The sequence below is a fragment of the Odontesthes bonariensis genome, chromosome 12 (assembly GCF_027942865.1).
Source record: "Odontesthes bonariensis isolate fOdoBon6 chromosome 12, fOdoBon6.hap1, whole genome shotgun sequence".
In the NCBI taxonomy this organism is placed as follows: domain Eukaryota; kingdom Metazoa; phylum Chordata; class Actinopteri; order Atheriniformes; family Atherinopsidae; genus Odontesthes; species Odontesthes bonariensis.
The window spans coordinates 11,390,040-11,408,976 of record NC_134517.1 but is presented as its reverse complement, the minus strand read 5'-3'; the positions used below and the strand labels follow the sequence as shown (position 1 = coordinate 11,408,976).

Below are 18,937 nucleotides of genomic sequence, written 5' to 3'. Positions count from 1 at the left end.
ATTTAGGCTGAGGGAAAATGGAATTGGGAACTTTAGATAATGTCCCTTGTGAAGGAAAAACAAAAATATTTTGTATGTTATTGAGGATGCTTACCATGATTTTTGGAGAACTTATGTTGTGCATCTATTCTGATTCCATTTTGCACAAAAGATGTCACTGATTCAAAGGAAACCCTGCAAAGAGATGTGTTCATGTGCCAAGAGCCAAACATGAGGCTGCACATAGGAAAAATAATGAAAAGAGGATGAAGGCCTCCAATTTATTATATACAAAAAAAATGCATAAATAGTTTTACTGTTTATTGCTAACTTTGCTGTTTAGATATTCACAAAAAATATGAGTCAATCAAGCTACTTTGACAAACAACAGAAATAGGTTCTATACTTATATTTACCTGCCAAAATTTGGAATTCCTTGAAGGTTAAAGATTTCAAATCCTCTTACACTTGAATTTGTCAATGTCAGTCAGAAAATTGTTGAGAGAAGATAATGAATTTACATAACACAAAAAAAAAAACTTCTGCTTTCTTTACATTTTCAAGTGACCTTGCACTCATTTAAGGATGAATGACTTCCCCTGCTGGCAAAATGGATCTACACAGATGTCACACCATGTTTAAATATGTATTTTGGAATATCCTACTTTGCTTTATTGTAACTTGTGCTTTTATTAACATTCGCTATATTTACAGAATTCAGAGAAGAAAGAGCAGAGAAATTTATCTGAGGTCTTAGTATTACATTTTTAAATTACCTTTATTTTCTTATACTTCACAGCAACTTCTGACATCAAATAAATCATGTTCAGTCTTAAATATGAAGAGGAATAACTTACAGGCTAGACAGAAAAGCACTTTTTTGTCTAGTGCAACTATAAGAGCTGAGTGATGACAGAAACATATTTCAGTATCCAAGTAACACCATTTTTGTCAAATATACTTGCTTGAATAAAAGAAAGGGGGAAAGTTATGCAATGTAGGACAATAGAACACATTTAATGAAAAAAAAGAGAAAAATTACAACACATATAAGCCAAACTAACACAGAAAATATCACGATAATAACCCCTCCCTCCCTCATACTCAGTAGAATCTGACAGTGTGCAATGGGAAATGAAAGCCAAAGGTGAAAGTAAGAAATAAATAGTTTGTAATGAAAGAATCGTCTAGTACGGGTTGTTTCTAAGGTTATTAAATTCTGGCTCAACCTTATTTAAAGTTGAAGGGTGTCATTTTTCAGAGCCATAACTTAACATTTGCGATTTTATTCTTCCACGTCAGAATTAATATTGTTGCCTGTAATTAAACCATAGGAAAAGACTTTTACACTGAAGTTCCCAACATGTTTAGGATGATCAATTGTGGATTCTAAGGATCACACAAAACTGAATAAGACAGAGCCTTGAGTTGATACAACATGCATTAACCTCTTTAAGTCTCTCCTTTAAGGTCTTATCAAGCATCTGACTCCTCCAATTCATTTGCCAAACAGATACACCCCTAGAATTGGCATGAACAAGAAACCCAAAAATGTCGAGCTGCTGCTAGATGAAAACATGGAGTGTGACTTAATAAGGGAGATCAAAATCATCAGAACAGTAAGAAACAAAAAGACAGTAAAAAAAAAAGTAACCTGAGAAGATAACAAATGTAGTATCACCAGTGTTGAAGAAAGTGAGAAAACAATTATATCTAAGAGTCAACCTTTGATGAGCACGCTGCAAAAGTTACCCTGCAGCCGAATAAAGATTGGAGAAACAAAGCTATCGATTTCAACACTGAAAAAGAGCAACGAAAAGCGGCAAAATGAACTCAATCTACAGATATGGTCCAGCTACTTAAAAAAAATAAACAGCTGGTTTCAGCTGTTGATATCTCTCAGGTAACACAGTACAAAATACAGTATAAATAGTAAGATCTATCTATGTAAGTTGCATATTTGGACAATATATATATGACCTATGACCTCTGATATGTGATGTCAGAATTTCTAACTTCTGACTCATAGAAAGTTTACAAACACCAAGTAAATTCCTTAATGGAATATAAAACATTAAGCAATGTACTAGAGGAGCATTATTAGCTCAATTATTTTTTCAATTAAGTAAACTATACAAACTGAGATGAGACTTGAGGTTTAATAACAAAATAAAAATCAAGATCAAAAAAGTTTCAACTTCCAAGGTGCAGCATCATGTGAATTAAAGCTTGGCAGAGGTAACAAGGAAATTAGCAGGGTATCCTTGGAAAGATACATTAGTTTCCTGTGCAAATCTGAATGGCTCACTGAAAGACACATCTTTAGATACATTCACTTATGTATAACCTTATAATGAAATTAAATCAAATTAAATTAAAGATTACTTAATTTATTCCAAGAGAAAATGTATAGAATTATATAAGAGAAAGTGAAGAATATGGCTTACTTGCGCACACACCTAAATTAGGAATTAGTTTTCCAGATTTAATGCAAACGACACTGCAACGTACCAAAAAAGGAATCACCAGTGAATTTCTACAACATCGAACTTCCAGCCTGTGCTCAATGGGCCGAAAGGAAAAAAAAAAAAGGAACATTGATTGGCTGCGTTTAAAATCTCAGCTCTGGTGATACTGCTGTCTACATCAGATAAAAAAGAGAGAGGAGTACAGACACTGGTAGACAGCAGAGTCCCCTTCAAAGGAAAGGCACACATTTCCTAACAATGATGAATAATGTATCTGTAATTTCAATGTTTTTTCTTTCAGTTTTAAGTGAAACAAGAAACTACAGATCGATTCTCTTTTTTCTCAGCTTGCAGTGTTACTGCATTATCATCCTGGTAAATGTTTCTCTCATTATGTTCATTATCTTGGATAACAGCCTTCACGAACCAATGTATATTCTGCTGTGTGCTTTTTGCATGAATGGACTTTATGGGACAACAGGTTTCTACCCCAAATTTCTGTGGGATCTGCTCTCTCCTGTTCATGCCATCTCTTATGGTGGATGTCTTGTTCAGGCTCAGGTGATGTACTCTTTTGCCTGCAGCGATCTGTCCATTCTTGCAGTCATGGCATATGATAGATATCTGGCTATTTGTCGCCCACTGGAGTACCACTCTATTATGTCAAAGCAAAATGTTGTAAAGTTGGTGTGTTTTTCTTGGTTAACACCATTCTGCATTATAGCAACAAATATTTTTCTGACATCAAGATTGAATTTATGCAGCCAAATTATTTCCAGACTCTTCTGTGTGAACTGGAGTATCGTTGAACTTGCTTGTTTTTCATCACAAAGTACCATTAATGGCATAGTTGCAAATATAACAATAATCATCTATGTATTTCATGGTTTTTTTTATTTTTTGGTCCTACATGTATCATATCAAAACATGTGCTAATTCTATAGAAAACAGGGCAAAGTTCATGCAAACATGTGTGCCACATTTAATATCCTTAATTACCTTTCTTGTGACTATACTTTTTGATGTCATGACAATGCGATTTGGTTCCAAAAAATTACCTCAAAACCTTCAAAACTTTGTTGCAATAGAATTTCTTGTCATACCTCCCATTATGAATCCTCTCATTTATGGTTTCAAGTTGACTAAAATTCGGATGAAAATTTTTAGTTTTGCTTCTTCAAAGGTTAAAAAACACTCCTGTGGTCTTGTTGTAAGTCACAGTTAAATCTAAGACACTTTCTAACATAAAGTTACCATTTCATTCAATTTGGGAAAAAACAAATACAACTTTCATAAAATTCCTAACTTCTTAGTTTTTGAGCTTTTGTCTTTTGAGAGTTTTTTTCAGGAACAAATTTATGTGTGTTCTCTTGCTTATCAACAGAAGCCTTGCCTGTTACAGAATATTCAGTGGTGTTGGATCACAGAGCCACAGACACCTGGAGCCACTACTGCCTATATCACTGCATGTTGGCTGTTTTCTGGCAGAACCAGCCTTAGTTTTTGCACTGCACCAGACCGGTCATGTCCCTTAAACGGATAACACACCATGTCCGTGATTCCCTGGACTCATCTGTGTGTCCTCAAGCATATTCCTGCTTTTTGTTCCTCCTTAAATAAATCTGTTACCTCTTTACTTTTTTGTTTCTGCTCATCACTGGGTCTGACCTGTAAAAATCCTACAAATTATAACAAAACAAGATGTTTGATCTTGTGGTAACAAGATCAAAGACAGATTATAAGCAGCAAAATTAAATATTTTTTGCTTAGTTTATATCTTAATTGTAAAAGTAAACTCTTTAATTCTATGGAATGATAGGACTGTTGTATAACATGCTGTTGACCACATTAGGTGTAAACAAAGCAAACTTCTATGTACAGTTTTTTCTATCATAGCTTCTGAATAATACATTTGCACAGATGTTTTTGATTAGCCTCAGGATTCCCTCCTGGACCTTGTAAGGATGAAAGCAGCCATTACATCTGGAATAATCATCATTCGAACCCTTCCTAATTGTCTCTCTCCTACCTCAGAGAGTCTACAAGCACCTCCTCCATCCAATAAACTTTGTTAACTTTTATACTCCCTGTTTTCAGTGTCTGCTCTTGGGTCCAAGTAACTTTGAGGCGGCTAGCCGGGACAGTCTCTGAAAGGTTTTGCATAAAGAGATTATTTTAAGTTGTCAACAAGAGTAAAGTATTGTGCAAAATATTCATACAGTATCTGCTAATTGTAGAACAGCATTTCTGTGTTATGCACTGAAACAATATACTATGAAATTTCAAAGCACTTTTTCCTGTAATTTCTTCCTATTGCCATCTAGAGGTCCCAGAGGGGTTGTGTATTTTATTGCTCTTAGTAAGAAAACTCATATCAATATTGAATGATGGATGGAATATTGTGGAACATGGATAAGGATAAATGTGTACACTGAAGAAATATAAATGTTTCAGTTGCTTATTGCAATTTTTTGGGAAAATATGACTTTTGAATGTCCTTCTGTTGTTTTGCACAGGTCTGGCTTATTTTCCTTAGTTTCATCTGTGATGAGCATCCATCAGTAGAGCATCTATCCAGGGATGGCAAGCCCCCAGTTAGGAATCATTGTGCTAAGTCATGAAGATAAGAAAGTTTGATCTGCCCTGGATGGCTGATGAACATAGCATCTTCTAGCTATCCACAACCAGAAGAACCAATGCAGTTATGCAGCGCCCACTTCACCCAGGCTGAGCACAGGAGAAAGTTGATGTGTGATGAGTCCATCTACTGTGCTCAGCTGAGTCATATTCTTTGTGCCTGTCCTATCCACCCAAAAGAGGAGTACTTGCTTCAAGACCCACTTACATATTACTGTTTGCATAAATGGAATTTCTCAGTCTGTTCATAAATTAAAATCTTAGGCCCCAAGGCAGAGGGATCTTTTGACATCTGGTCCCAGCCGCTCTATTCCACCTGCTCGCCCAGGTGCACCGCTGAGGTCCTCTCAATATCGGGGGCATTATGATCAGCGCTGGCGGGCTCCTTCCCAGCAATTTTTTCAGGTGCCAAGATGACCAGCCCCCGGTGGTCGCCCACCTAAAGGCTCTAGGAGCCGGGGGTGATGCTGATGCTCAGGCCGGTGTAGGGCGCTTCTCTCAACAGCATATCAGCTACTGGGAGAGGGAGACCACAGATCCTTAGGTGGTACCCACGCTGTCCAAGGGATACACACTGCAGTTCCGACACCGGCAACCAGGTCAGAGATCCCGCAAAATCCTTCGCCTTCAGCAGGGAGCTGGCAACCCTCTTAGACAAAGACACCATTGAGCCTGTCGAGAGGTATACACGGTTCAATGGGTTTTATTCAGTGTATTTTTTGATTCTGAAAAAGGATGGCGGGTTCCGCCCGATCCTGGACCTGCGGGGGCTGAACAGGTTTTTAAAGGTCCTGCCATTCTGAATGTTGCAGATGGCAGACGTTCTCCAGTCAGTGGCACAGGGGGCCTGGTTTGTGTCAGTAGATCTCAAAGATTCCTATTTTCATGTGCTTATTGCTCCACACAACAGGCAGTTCCTGAGATTCGCCCTGTCAGGGCCGGGTGTACCAATTCAAGGTGATGCTGTTCTGTCTCTCATTTGCCCCTCGCATATTTTTATGAGCTGCTGGGCCTCACAGTCAATTATTTCAAGAGCAGTCTTACACCCAGTCAGAAAGTCGATTACCTTGGCATGACTCTCGACTCACTGTCGATGAGAGTATTGCGGTACAGCCTCTTTTTCAGGCTGCTGGGTATGCTAATGACAGCATCCATGGTGATCTCCCTGGGTCTCCTTTCCTTACGGCCCCTTCAAATCTGTGTCAACACACTTCACTTGGATCCCAAGTGGCACAGGGGCAGGAACATCAAGGTATCCAGTCCTTGCTGTCGAGTCCCGAGGCCTTGGAGGAATCTACCCCCCATTTGGTACTCACTGATGGGGGGACCAGCCCTCTGGGACAGGATGCCTTGGCTCATGCTTGGCCACCCCACCTTCTATATGCCTTTCCTCCAATTCCGCTCATTCGTGTGACGCTGGAAAGAGTGTGACAGAAGGTGGCCCCCAACTGGCCAGGGCGGCCATGGTTTCCAGTGCTGCTGAAACTACTCCAAGGGGAACCATGAAGCCTTCGAAGGACTTTCTCTCTCAGCTGGGGGGACGCGTATGGCATCCGAATCCGGATTGCCTTCAGCTTTGGGTCTGGCCATTGGGAGCCAGGACCCACTCCTGGCATCCTGTGACCAGTCGGTAATCCACACTGTGTTAACTTCCAGGGCTCCCTCCACTAGGTCACTCTATGCTAATCGGTGGAAGCTTTTTTTTCTCCCAGTGGTGCCAGACGCAGGGTGAGGTGCCGGAGAACTGCTCGGTGACCATCATTCTGCATTTCCTGCAGTCATTATTGGATGCAGGCAGATGTGCAACAACCTTAAAGGTATATGTGGTGGCCATTTTGGCAGGACATGCCAGAGTGAACAACCAGACAGTGGGCTCACACTATCTGGTTAGTCAGTTCTTGAGGGGCGCACAGAGGCACACACCTGGGGCTGGATGATGCTCCCATCACAGCAGCTCCTTCGAGTTCTTTTTTAAGGCAGACGCCACAGCCTGTAGCTTCTCAGTCCGTCCTTTGAAGCCCTATATTGTAGAGCTCCAGCGCTGCTGGGCAGATCCAAAATTACTGTCTCACTACACCAGTGATTGCAGGAATTTGGCAGCCATGCAGAAGGCAGGCAGCTATGGGTTGGATCGTATGGCCCCAGTCGATCCTACCATTGCTTCTTTGATAGTCTCACCCGATGAGGATCTCAGACCTGATGCCCGCTGTCCCCGTCCTCAGTACAGGCTGACCGATGATCTCCTTGTTAGGACTTATAATATAGCGGCACGCATGGGCCGTATTGGTAATTCCTTTTCCCACCTTATACTGGGCCTGTCTCAGATCCTGCAGGAATCTGGTGTAGACCCCTCTGCTCAGAGCCTAAGTGATGCATCCCTTCAGACTTTTGCATTCATGTCTAAGGAGCTCAGAAGGTTGATGTCAACAGTGACACTGGCACGCTGCCAAGTCTGGCTGGCGCAGTCCCCTCTGTCGGAAGGGTGTCGCCGTACTCTCCGTTCTCTTCCAGTGGTTCCAGGTCACATGTGTGGGCCAGCTGCTCAGCAGGCGCTAGAGCGCAGTGCCCAAGTGGACATGCCATAGTGAACAACCAGACAGTGGGCTCACACTATCTGGTTAGTCAGTTCTTGAGGGGCGCACAGAAGCGTAGGCCGTCAAGGGTAACTGGGGTACCATCATGGGACTTGACGTTGGTTTTGAGGTCATTGTCGGCCCCCATTCGAACCCATAGGAGAGGCAGAACTCAGGTGGCTATCTGCAAAGACTGCATTTCTGCTGGCAATTACGCCAGCAAAGCGAGTGGGTGAACTCCACGCCCTGTCAGTGAGTCAGATTTGTATGCATTGGTATCCGGATGGACCAGGGGTTACTCTCCTACTTAATCCCTCCTTCCTGCTAAGAAGATGCCTCCCTAATATTAAACCAAGCAATTGAGTTGGCAGCATTCAGTTTTGATAGGGTGCACGCCCCAGTATAACACCTCCATGTCATCACGCAATGCCCCCCCCAGGAACAAGTCCTGCCCCCCTGAGAAATGCCCTGTCCATCCAAAGAAAACTGGCCAGAAAACGAACTCAATACAAGACACAGAGATAATAAATCGTGGCCTTTTTTCTGGCCAGTTTTCTTTGTATGGACAGTGCATTTCTCAGGGGGGCAGGACTTGTTCCTGGGGGGGCATTGCGTGATGACGTGGAGGTGTTATATTGGGGCGTGCACCCTATCATCACATGGTCACAGGTGACTGTTGGTATAATAACTCGACCTGCACATATGTGAGATGGAGATATCCAGTGCCTTATCGGCCGCAAGTCTGTGTAGCTCTCAATTTTGTTTTTAGTTTTTATTTAAACATTTTTAGTGATTTTTTAGTGATCTGCTTTTATTTACATTTCGTTCTATTTTAATTTTTTGACAGTGTGCACTGCTACCTGTACTAGAGCAGTGTACACAAGAGAAGAACTGTTGGCACTGTCAAGGATTGGATGCGGAATTAAACATTCAATTCCAACCGAGCTAAGACAGCTGTGCTGTGGATGCAGAGCTGGAGCAAAACTAAAGGCAAAGAGGCACAACAGTGGAGGTACAAGCCTTTTCTGCCCTCTGTGATTATGGGAAACGCTAACTCGCTACTAAACAAGTGTGATGAGCAAGAGACGCTTGTGCAGAACCAACGTCTGTAAAAGGAAAGCAGTTTGATACGTCTGTCTGAGTCCTCGCTGAACGTCAACACACCAGACTCATGTGTGGACATACTCTGCTTCAAAGTCGTACGAGCGGATCGTGACCTGAGCGGTAAGTGGAAAGGTGGGGGTATTATCCTGTTTTTTTAATTAGAGATTTGTTATCCCCCGCAATGTGACAGTTAAGGAAAGGGTGTGCTGTCCAGACTTTTAACTGCTGTCGGTTGGTTTCTGTACGTTCTATGCACCCAGAGAGTTCCCATATACAGTTATCATAATTATCCCTAAAAACAGACACATTGCTACATTGTTGGTGCAGTATTACCACGAGCAAGTTGCACATCAGGGCAGGCACATCACTGAAGGAGCCGTCAGATCGGCTGGACTGTGGATTCTGGGAGGAAAGAGACAGGTATCCAGAAAACCTTTCCGGGTTGGGAGAACTGAAGTCGCGTGAAAGAAAGATCTACTGTGAGGCCGGTGAACTGGAGGCGCCATCTGATGGGCTGGAAGGTGTCTTTACACGGGATTCTTGCAGGAGTCTAGTTATTTGTTGGATCTGTTGGTTGGTTCCTTGCTTTTGATCAAAAAGGGCTCGGAGGGTGGACTCATGGGATTGGAGTTGTTGCTTTTGACCTGAAAGAGCTCTCCTAAATGCGTCTGCTGGGTCTTCTTGGCCAGTGTGTTCTGTCATGGTTTTAAGACTTCAAAGGATTTGGCCCAAATGCAGAACACACTCAGGAGGTGGAAGTAGATTTAGAATGGTTTATTGGAGGACTAGAATAGTGGAGAGGAACGGTCTGGGACTGGAAACACTGGAGTGGGTCTTCAAAGAGAACTTGATGGTTTGCCGCCAGGGGGAGATGAGTGGGGTCTGAATCTAGGAGGTTATTGGTGGTTTGAGATAGTGGTCGAGAAAAGGGTGGCTTGGAGGGTGAGCAAGGTGCGACCGGAAGGAGGCTTTAAGGAGGGCTTCTCCAGGATGCTGCCAGCGAGGAACCTCCGGAAGTGAGGAAAACTTGGAAACTGGAAACTCAGCACCATGACTTGAACAATGTTCAGAAAACTGGAGACAGGAGCACAGAGGTAACCTGGGAAGGAGCACAGGAAAACGTAAGAATTCTCAGAGAAAATGCCAGGGACCAAGGGAGTACAAGACATACAACATTGGTTACCACACTGGCGATGAAGGAGTGGCAGCAGACTCCTTTTAAGCCTCTCCTTAATTGGTCGTGATGGAAAACACCTGTCACTCCCCGGCCACCATAGCTCAGGCGCAGGGACGCAGGAACACATTTTCACCAGAGGGTGCTGGGGGGGATTAATTTTTTTTAGATGCAATTTCCTGCATTCTAATCAAGTTTAATGAATGTAATGTTTTTCTGTTAAGTCTAAGCAAAACTGTTTATTCAAAATCTGAGTAATAGTAAGTTACAGTATTTTGGATTTCTTTCTGACTTTTTTAAAAATAAGTTAACATCTGAAAAATATATCTACATATAACAAACTTAACTTGCTTTCAGGGAGATGCGGTGTAGCTCTGGGCTCAGGCTCTGCAGATCCAGAGTCTTTCTGCCAGGTGGCGGACCACAAGGAACGGGGGTGCTTATTGTAGCCAGTTGGGGTCTTGTTTTTTCCTAGAGATTCATTACTCCCGGTCGTTTATTTTCTCCTTACATCCTTACACCCCTCCTCCTCTTGCTCCCCTTACATTTCACACACCCATTCACATAGGATTTTGGGGCAGATCTATGCATGAGATGTTTCAGTGGCTGCCCGCTCTTCAGTTTAAATCCACCTTAGACATTTCTAGACCTCAGACACACATACAGGATTTTGGGGGGTAGGCGTGCCGGGTAGTAGTGTTCCACGGTTTCCTCTCTCTCAATGGGGGGCACTTTGGCTATCATAAAGTCGTATTCTACCACACACACCATCAGGGAGCAAGAGTGATGGGTGAGAGGTCTTCCCACACTTAGGCTTAGCCCTGTCAGGTTTTGGTTGAGGAGGGAGGACACGGATGCGGACTTACAAAAACAAAGGCTTGGTTTATTGTACAAAAAACAAAGTATCAACATAAAACGTGGCTGAGCCGGAGAAAAACGAAGCTATGAACAAAACAAACAAAAGGACATGGCATGGAATAAATAAATAAGTACTTAACTTTGGACAAAACTGGTAGCATGGACGAGACGACAAGGCAAGCATGAATGGCAACGAAGATCCGACAAACTGAGAGGGGAGACTGGAAACTAAATAGGGAGTGAGAGTGATTGGAGAGTGAGTGCAGCTGAGGGAAAAAACACAGGTGAAGTGAGTGAAACCAATTAACTGAGTGCAGGGAAACTAAAACATGACTAAAAACTAAACATGGACTGAAAACAAAAACATAACCTAAAACATGAAACTAAAACTGAGAGTCCATGGGCGTGACAAGCACTGAGCAGAGGGACCAGAAGAGGGGACTAATCATCTGGTTCTTGGTCTGGGCTCACTGCATCGCTCCATTGGGGTGGCTGGTATGTGGCCCCTGGGGACCTCAGAGGAGGTGAATGCATGCCTGGATGTCAGCGGGGTTTTTTTGTCTATGTGGTTGTATATCTTTGTATCCATATTAATGTGTGTCTTGTATCGTGAGTATGGTTGTCTATTGACGGGCCTGGGATTGGGGCTGGCCTGCTTGTGTTGTTCACGCTCCTAAGACTCAGAAACCAAAGCACAACAACAGCCAAGCATGATCTTAACACCCAGGGCAACTTTGCCTTGGTGCTTGGGTAGCCTGGTCCCTTTCGGGTTTGGAGGGCTCTGCTGGTTGGTGGTGTGGTCCTCGGGCACGTGGGGCTCTTGATCCTGCGCTTGGCTCGGGCTTGGCAGACGGCACCTGGCAGGCCCATCGCCCCTGGTTCCTTTGCTCCATGACTGTGGAGGCCATATCTGGGGCCTTCCTCTGCTGTCCGCTGGGCTGGAGCATGGCTTTCCTGTGACAAGCTGCAAATTTTCTCTCTTCCTTGCCTCTTGCAGGTTACAGGTTATCCGGGTCAGGGGGCCCTTCCTGTCTGCTCCTAATCTCTTGGCGGGGTGTGGTTGTGGCCCCTTCTCCCATTTCTATATACAATTCATTAAAAACCTTTGGCATATAATTGACACACATGTGTAAAAGTATTTATTCACTCACATGCTCACCCCACTGTTACAATGGGACTTTAATAATAATCAGTAACTACGGTGACTTTCCTTCTCATATACTTGCTGCTAGTGATGTTATTGCTGTTTGTTTGTTGTGTGTTTCTCCCCATTTATGTTTCTGGAAGTGTTCCTTATGATCCTGTGTATGGCCGCGGTTTTCTTTCTTTTCTCTCCACAGATGCAGCAGTTGGTTACCTGTTTTTTCCATTCATGTCTGTTATTTCAAGCTATATTTTCCTCTCTCCTCTCTCTCCCTCTTTCTTTTCTCCTTTCAAGTATCATTTAAATACTAAACATTGGTCAACATTATCAGGCTGCATCAGGGTTTTTTTTTTGTTGTTTTTTAGATTTAATGCACAGTACATAGCAAAATACTAAAAAAGGAAACACCTGATCTTCCAGAGACTGATTTACACAGCAGTGAGCTTCCAGCCAATCATTGTGCTGAATGAATGGAAAAAAACATTGATTGGCTGGTTTGAAGTCTCAGCTCTGGTGATACTGCTGTCTAAATCAGATTCTTCCGACGTGAAGATTACAGACGCTCTGGGCAACGGCAGAGTCCCCTTCAAAGGAAAGGCACACATTTCCTAACAATGATGAATAATGTATCTGTAATTTCATTTTTTTTTCTTTCAGGTTTAAGTGAAACAAGAAACTACAGATCGATTCTCTTTTTTCTCAGCTTGCTGTGTTACTGCATTATCATCCTGGTAAATGTTTCTCTCATTATGTTCATTATCTTGGATAACAGCCTTCACGAACCAATGTATATTCTGCTGTGTGCTTTTTGCATGAATGGACTTTATGGGACAACAGGTTTCTACCCCAAGTTTCTGTGGGATCTGCTCTCTCCTGTTCATGCCATCTCTTATTGTGGATGTCTTGTTCAGGCTCAGGTGATGTACTCTTTTGCCTGCAGCGATCTGTCCATTCTTGCAGTCATGGCATATGATAGATATCTGGCTATTTGTCGCCCACTGGAGTACCACTCTATTATGTCAAAGCAAAAAGTTGTAAAGTTGGTGTGTTTTTCTTGGTTAACACCTTTCTGTATCATGGCAACAAATATTTTTCTGACATCAAGACTGAATTTATGCAGCCAATTTATTTCCAGACTCTACTGTGTGAACTGGAGTGTTGTGAAATTGGTTTGTTTTCCAGCTGAAACTACAGTTAACAACATAGTTGCATATATATCAATAATCATCTATGTATTTCATGGTTTTTTCATTATTTGGTCCTACATGTATCTCATTAAAACATGTGCTAATTCTATAGAAAACAGGGCAAAGTTCATGCAAACATGTGTGCCACATTTAATATCTTTACTTACCTTTCTCGTGACTATACTTTTTGATGTCATGACAATGCGATTTGGTTCCGAAAGTTTACCTCAAAACCTTCAAAACTTTGTTGCAGTAGAATTTCTTGTCATACCTCCCATTATGAATCCTCTCATTTATGGTTTCAAGTTGACTAAAATTCGAATGAAAATTTTTAGTTTTGCTTCTTCAAAGGTTAAAAAACACCCCTGTGGTCTTGTTGTAATGCACAGTTAAATCTAAGACCTTTCCATGAGATGCAGTGTCTAACAGAAAGTTACAGTTTCTTTCAATTTACTTCAATCTGGCTCTTTTTCCAGGGAAAAAAAAAGAATACAACTTCCACCTGTTTGCAAATTTTTAATCCAGGAAGTTGTTTGTCAATCATTTGTGTATAGAACTCAGTCTGTTCTTGTAAATCTGATTACTTCCACTGAATATGTTTCCTCTTAATGTATTTTCAATGGTACCAGTACAATACTGCATTTAGGAATAAAATCAACGCAAATATGAAACGGAAAACTTCTCATGATCTTTTTTAGATAATGACAGATGTCGGAGATTTCAATTTTCTGTAAACTTGACAAAACAGAAAATTGAGAATGTAGAAGTCATCCTGTCAAAGAATACGCATCAAACAAGGCATTTCAACTTGTTGTAACAAGAGTATCCAAGGCAAGGCCTAAAATAAGATATTTTTGTTAAGCTTTTATCTCAATTGTCAAAGTAAACTCATTAATTCAAGCTACGGAATGTTAGGAGTGCCACAAAAACAGAACACATTTGTAAATCAATAACGAAAGGAAAGATGAATGCATAAAAATGTATGGGGGAAATAGGAGGGTGGAATTGATTATATAAATTAATGTGCAATAAGAAAATGTAGAAATATAAAGGGAAATAAAAAAGAATTAAATATTTTTCATAATATGCTGCCTACTAAACTGTTTACGTACAATAATTCTTTCCATGAATGTTTTTGATTAGCCACAGTTTCTCGACCATATGAAGCCTTTATAGAAAATAAAACCTCAACCTATTGCCCACATGTCCTTCTGTTTCTGAAACAATTAAATAGAAAAATTAAAAATTGAAAAATTAAAATAAAAACAACTGAGTAATTATACAGTGAATATAAGAAGAAAAAATTATAAACACATACAAAACTGAATCATTAAAAATAATAAAAATACAATGAATGAAAATAGGAAAAAAATACAGTGGATTAAAACAATGTATAAACAAACAACATAACTATAGATAACTTATTATGTTTGATGATAGGTAGTTTGACTGACGAAGTGCCTTTTAAGAGACTTTTTAAATTATGTTAAATGAATACATTTTTTCAGATGGTCAGGTAGCTGATTCCACAGACGTGGACCTTGATAGCGTATTGCAAATTGCCCAAGAGCAGTTCTAAAAAAGGCAGTGTGAAGATCAGAAGAGTTTTGTTTCTGGTAGCTATGAACTTGGTTATTAGACACAAATATATGACAGAAACTTGGAGGTAAAAGATTCATTCTTTGCTTGAACACAGATAAGCAGATCTGATACACATTTATATTATAAACATTCAAAATTGCAGGTTTTTGAAACAGAGAGGCTGAGCTCGCAAGTGGTTCAAAGAATGTCACAGTTACGGTCACGGTTTCTGTAAAGTAACAAGGTGTTTGAGTTTTTTTCTGTAAATGCTTGCCCACACAAGATTGCAGTAGGAAAGAAAAGGAAATATTAAAGTATAATAGAGTGATATAAGAATCTTTATCGGTAAAACATGTGTATGCTGCTGATTACACCAATGTTCTTAGCTCCTTTGTTACAAAACATGTAATTCATGCTTCCCCATTGTGTTACTGAATCAGTTATTAGACAGCTAGGCAGCTATTGCAAACATCTAGTCATAGATATTGAGGGTATATTCATGTATGTCTGACAAAATTTGACGTTAAATAGATAATTTTGAATGTGATGGCTCAATCTATAGAAGAATGTTTAAAAGATTGGTCCAGGACAGTGATTTCACTGATACTCAGTTTAGTCCTAGAACTGTACTCTGACTTCAACATACATGTCCCAAAGCACATCCTTGTTTTGACAGATTTATGCAGAAAAAAGGGAAACTCATCTATTGTGAACCAAAAACTAATTGTTCAGATCTCTGAACAAGAACAAGAAAAAAATCTGATAATTTAATAATAATGAAAATCATGAAATAATGATTTCTTTTTCCAGAAAACACAGAATGAGGTGTAAATATTCTTGTGCGAACACATATGCTAAGTTGACAATAGGTGAATGGTGAATGGTGGACTTGAAGGAGAAATGAAGGCTCGTGACACAACAATCGACTTGAAGGGTGTTGAGTGTACGAGGCAGTTGAGGAGGAGGCTTTGTTGGTGGAGGTGGGTGAACTTGAGGGAGAAGGAATTTGTGGGTACGCATCGTCAGTAGTGTACCTCTGGGTCATGGGGTGTTTCGGCCTTCAACACTATACACCCTCTCCAGAGGCAGCCAGCTGCAGGGTGATCAGTCCTGAGCTTGCATTCCAAGCCCAATTAGACTCAGTTCCCTGAGTCAGGGCTAGGCTGGCTGACCGCATACCTCCTGCTGCACTACTTGGGGGCCCAACTGGGGTCGTTCCTCTTCAGCCAAAGCCACTGGCTGCTCCTTTCGGCTGCCTCTGATGCGTCTTTGATGGCTGTGCGCAGGCTCTGGCCCCTAAGTCCCATGTCCCTCAGAAGTTTTGTGGCAGATTTTCCCACAAAGCCTCTGCACCCAACCTCCACTGGGCAGACTTCAGTATTCCAGCCTTGATGTCGAGCTTCTGCGGCCAACTTGGAATACCGCAGGTGTTTCCGCTCGTATGCCTCCTCTATGGAGTCCTCCCAGGGTACAGTGAGCTCGACCATGTATACCTTCTTTAGGGAGGGTGACCAGAGCACCAGATCAGGCCTCAAGGTGGTAGTGGCGATCTCTGATGGGAAAACCAGCTGTTTGCCAACATCTGCCAGCATCTTCCAGTCGCGTGCTGGGCACAGCTGGCTCCTCTCTGATGGTTTAGAGTTACTTCTGGCAGCTGTTGCCCCTTCACGGACAAAGGCAATTCCCCATGAGGTTTTAGATGTTGGCAGCGGTAGGGAATTGATGCTGGCTCGTTTTCCCTCCAGTGTGGAAGCAAGGCTCTTCAAAACTTGGTTGTGGCGCCAAGTGTACCGTCCCTGGGTGAGGCTGGTTTTGCACCCTGTGAGTATGTGTCGGAGGGAGGCTGGCTTGGCGCACAGGACGCACGTAGGGTCTTCACCATACCACTGATGGAGATTAGTTGGAGATGGAAGGACATCGTAGGTGGCTCTGATAGTGAAACTCAATCTCTTCGCATTCATGGCCCATACATCCCTCCAGCTCAACTTCCTCCTTTCGGCTCCTTCCCACCGTGTCCACTGACCCTGCTTGCCAAGGGCGACTGCTTTGGCCCATCTTGCCGCCTCCTCCTGACGCCGCACTTCCTCCACCACCATCTTCCTCCGTGCTGGTGGGGCGGCACTTCTCCAGGCTGGACGGCTAGTTGTTAGTCCAAGGCCTCCTCTTCCTTGCTGAACATTCCCCACAATGTCGACATGTCTGAGAGCTGCTGTTGCCTCTTCCACTGCTCTTGCAGGTGTCCACTTGCGCCCTGTAGCCAAGGTTGGTGCATTTTCCCTAACTACTAGATCTTTGGATTCGTTCAAGGTCATCTGCAGTCGTGTTTTGGCACACTTGAACTCCTCTGTGAGACTGGTAAGGGGCAACTTGAGGACACCGTCTCCGTAGAGGCCTATGGTGGTGAGGCAACGCGGAACTCCAAGCCACTTCTTGACATGGACTGAGACTCTTCTCTCCAGCTTCTCTACTGTTGAGATGGGCACCTCATAGACTGCCAGGGGCCACAACACTCGGGGTAGCAGGCCAAACTGGAGGCACCAGGACTTTAGCTTCCCCGGTAGTTGGGTATTGAAACAGATATTGATAAAAATAATTGAATAGATGTATTTATTTTTATACATATAAAGCACCAGTCAGAAGTTTGGTTACGTCTTCTCATTCTGTGTTTTTTCTTTATTTTCTACATTTTAGATTAATACTGAAGACATCCAAACTATGAAGGAAGACACTTGGAATTACATAATAAACAAAAAAATGTTAAACAAACCAGAATATGTTTTATATTTGAGATTTTTCAAAGTAGCCTCCTTTTGCTTTAATGCTTTGCACACTCTTGGCATTCTCTCAATCAGCTCCATGAGGTAGTTCATATGAATATATACATACAGCCTGGTAATTCTTTTTATTACTTTATCCTATACAATTCAGACAACACAAGAGTTACTTTGTGGCAGCTTTGGGAAAGGTCATTTTAAAAATTGACAGTTAATCAGATTTCAGTGTCACTTTTACATAATCTCTTCTAAACTTCTGTTTTAGACTAAAGACTTCAGAAAACAATACAAACACTTAATTATTTGACTGCTGAATTATGTAGATAAAAAAATATTTAGAAATGGCTTTGCATGTTCGCCAGAACAGTTAATGACACACACACACACAAAATAAGCTAAAATTTGTATTTCATAGTAACATCATGGAACTGTTCAGGGTGTACCTTGCCCCTTGACCAATGGCAGCTGGGATAGGCTCAAGCCCCGCTTGCAATTTGGATTTGGATTAAGCTAGCTTTGGCAGAGAATGGATTGGTGAATGAATGGATGATAATGTATGTGAATGTTTATAATAAATACATTAATCCCAATAATTCATAATTACTATGGTTAGATTTGAAAGAAAATGCTTTATTTTGAAGTGACCAGGAAGTGACTATTTTTTCAGATGCAAATATTGTTCCTTTCTTTAAGTCAATTTTTCTTGTCTATGATTTGAAGCTTCAACAACCAAACAGTGGCCTTCACAGTATTTAGTTCATCTGAATCTCTCAGCTTTGTGTATTCGTGCTGAAGAAGCGATGTCCCCATTGTGCTGAGCTGAAGAACCCCTTCAACATCATCGCCATTCAAAATGTTCCAATTTACATTTTTAAATTCCATAAGTACACATGACTCAACACTGTTAGTTATATGGAGTGAATATAGCTTTAATGCTTCTGTTAATATAGCATACTATTGATTAAATATACATTATAATAATTGTAGATGCTAAGGCTACTCATGAAGCCCCTGAGGCATTGCTTGACTTGACACCAATCAGACGCGCTTGCTCAGCAGGTGGAATCACTTGTATGCACGAATAAACAACTTGACGTCTTCTTTTTTTGCGTAATTTATTGTGGCTCACCGCAGTGTTGAAGTGTATCCAGTAGTAGTACATCCACAGTAAGCATCCATTACAATTGTCCATTAAACGCAAATTAAACATGACAGAAGTTTATCATGCACACACAAAGCGCAGCGGTCAAAACTGTATGTGTTCCCCTCCGTCAGGCAACACCTGTCACCTGAACAAAGGTTCCCCCATATATTGGTGTGATCCCAATTACATTACGGTGCCACCCAGTGGACAGTTACGATATGACATGAAACAAAGGAAAACTGGCTCTTACAATAATATAATTTAGAATGTCTTTGATTTTGATGTTATTGAGCTTTGTTGATATTGAAATATTT

The 18,937-nt window shown here is 41.6% G+C and overlaps 1 protein-coding gene and 1 pseudogene across 1 annotated transcript; both read left to right on the top strand.

Moving 5' to 3' along the window:
• Positions 1 to 2,705: 2,705 nt before the first annotated feature.
• On the top strand, positions 2,706 to 3,672 carry LOC142395941 (olfactory receptor 5F1-like; annotated as a pseudogene).
• An 8,879-nt stretch (positions 3,673 to 12,551) lies between these two features.
• LOC142395940 (olfactory receptor 5F1-like) lies at positions 12,552 to 13,517 on the top strand. Its single transcript, XM_075478491.1, has one exon. It carries the CDS (start codon positions 12,552 to 12,554, stop codon positions 13,515 to 13,517), a length of 966 nt encoding a protein of 321 aa, XP_075334606.1.
• Positions 13,518 to 18,937: the final 5,420 nt, after the last annotated feature.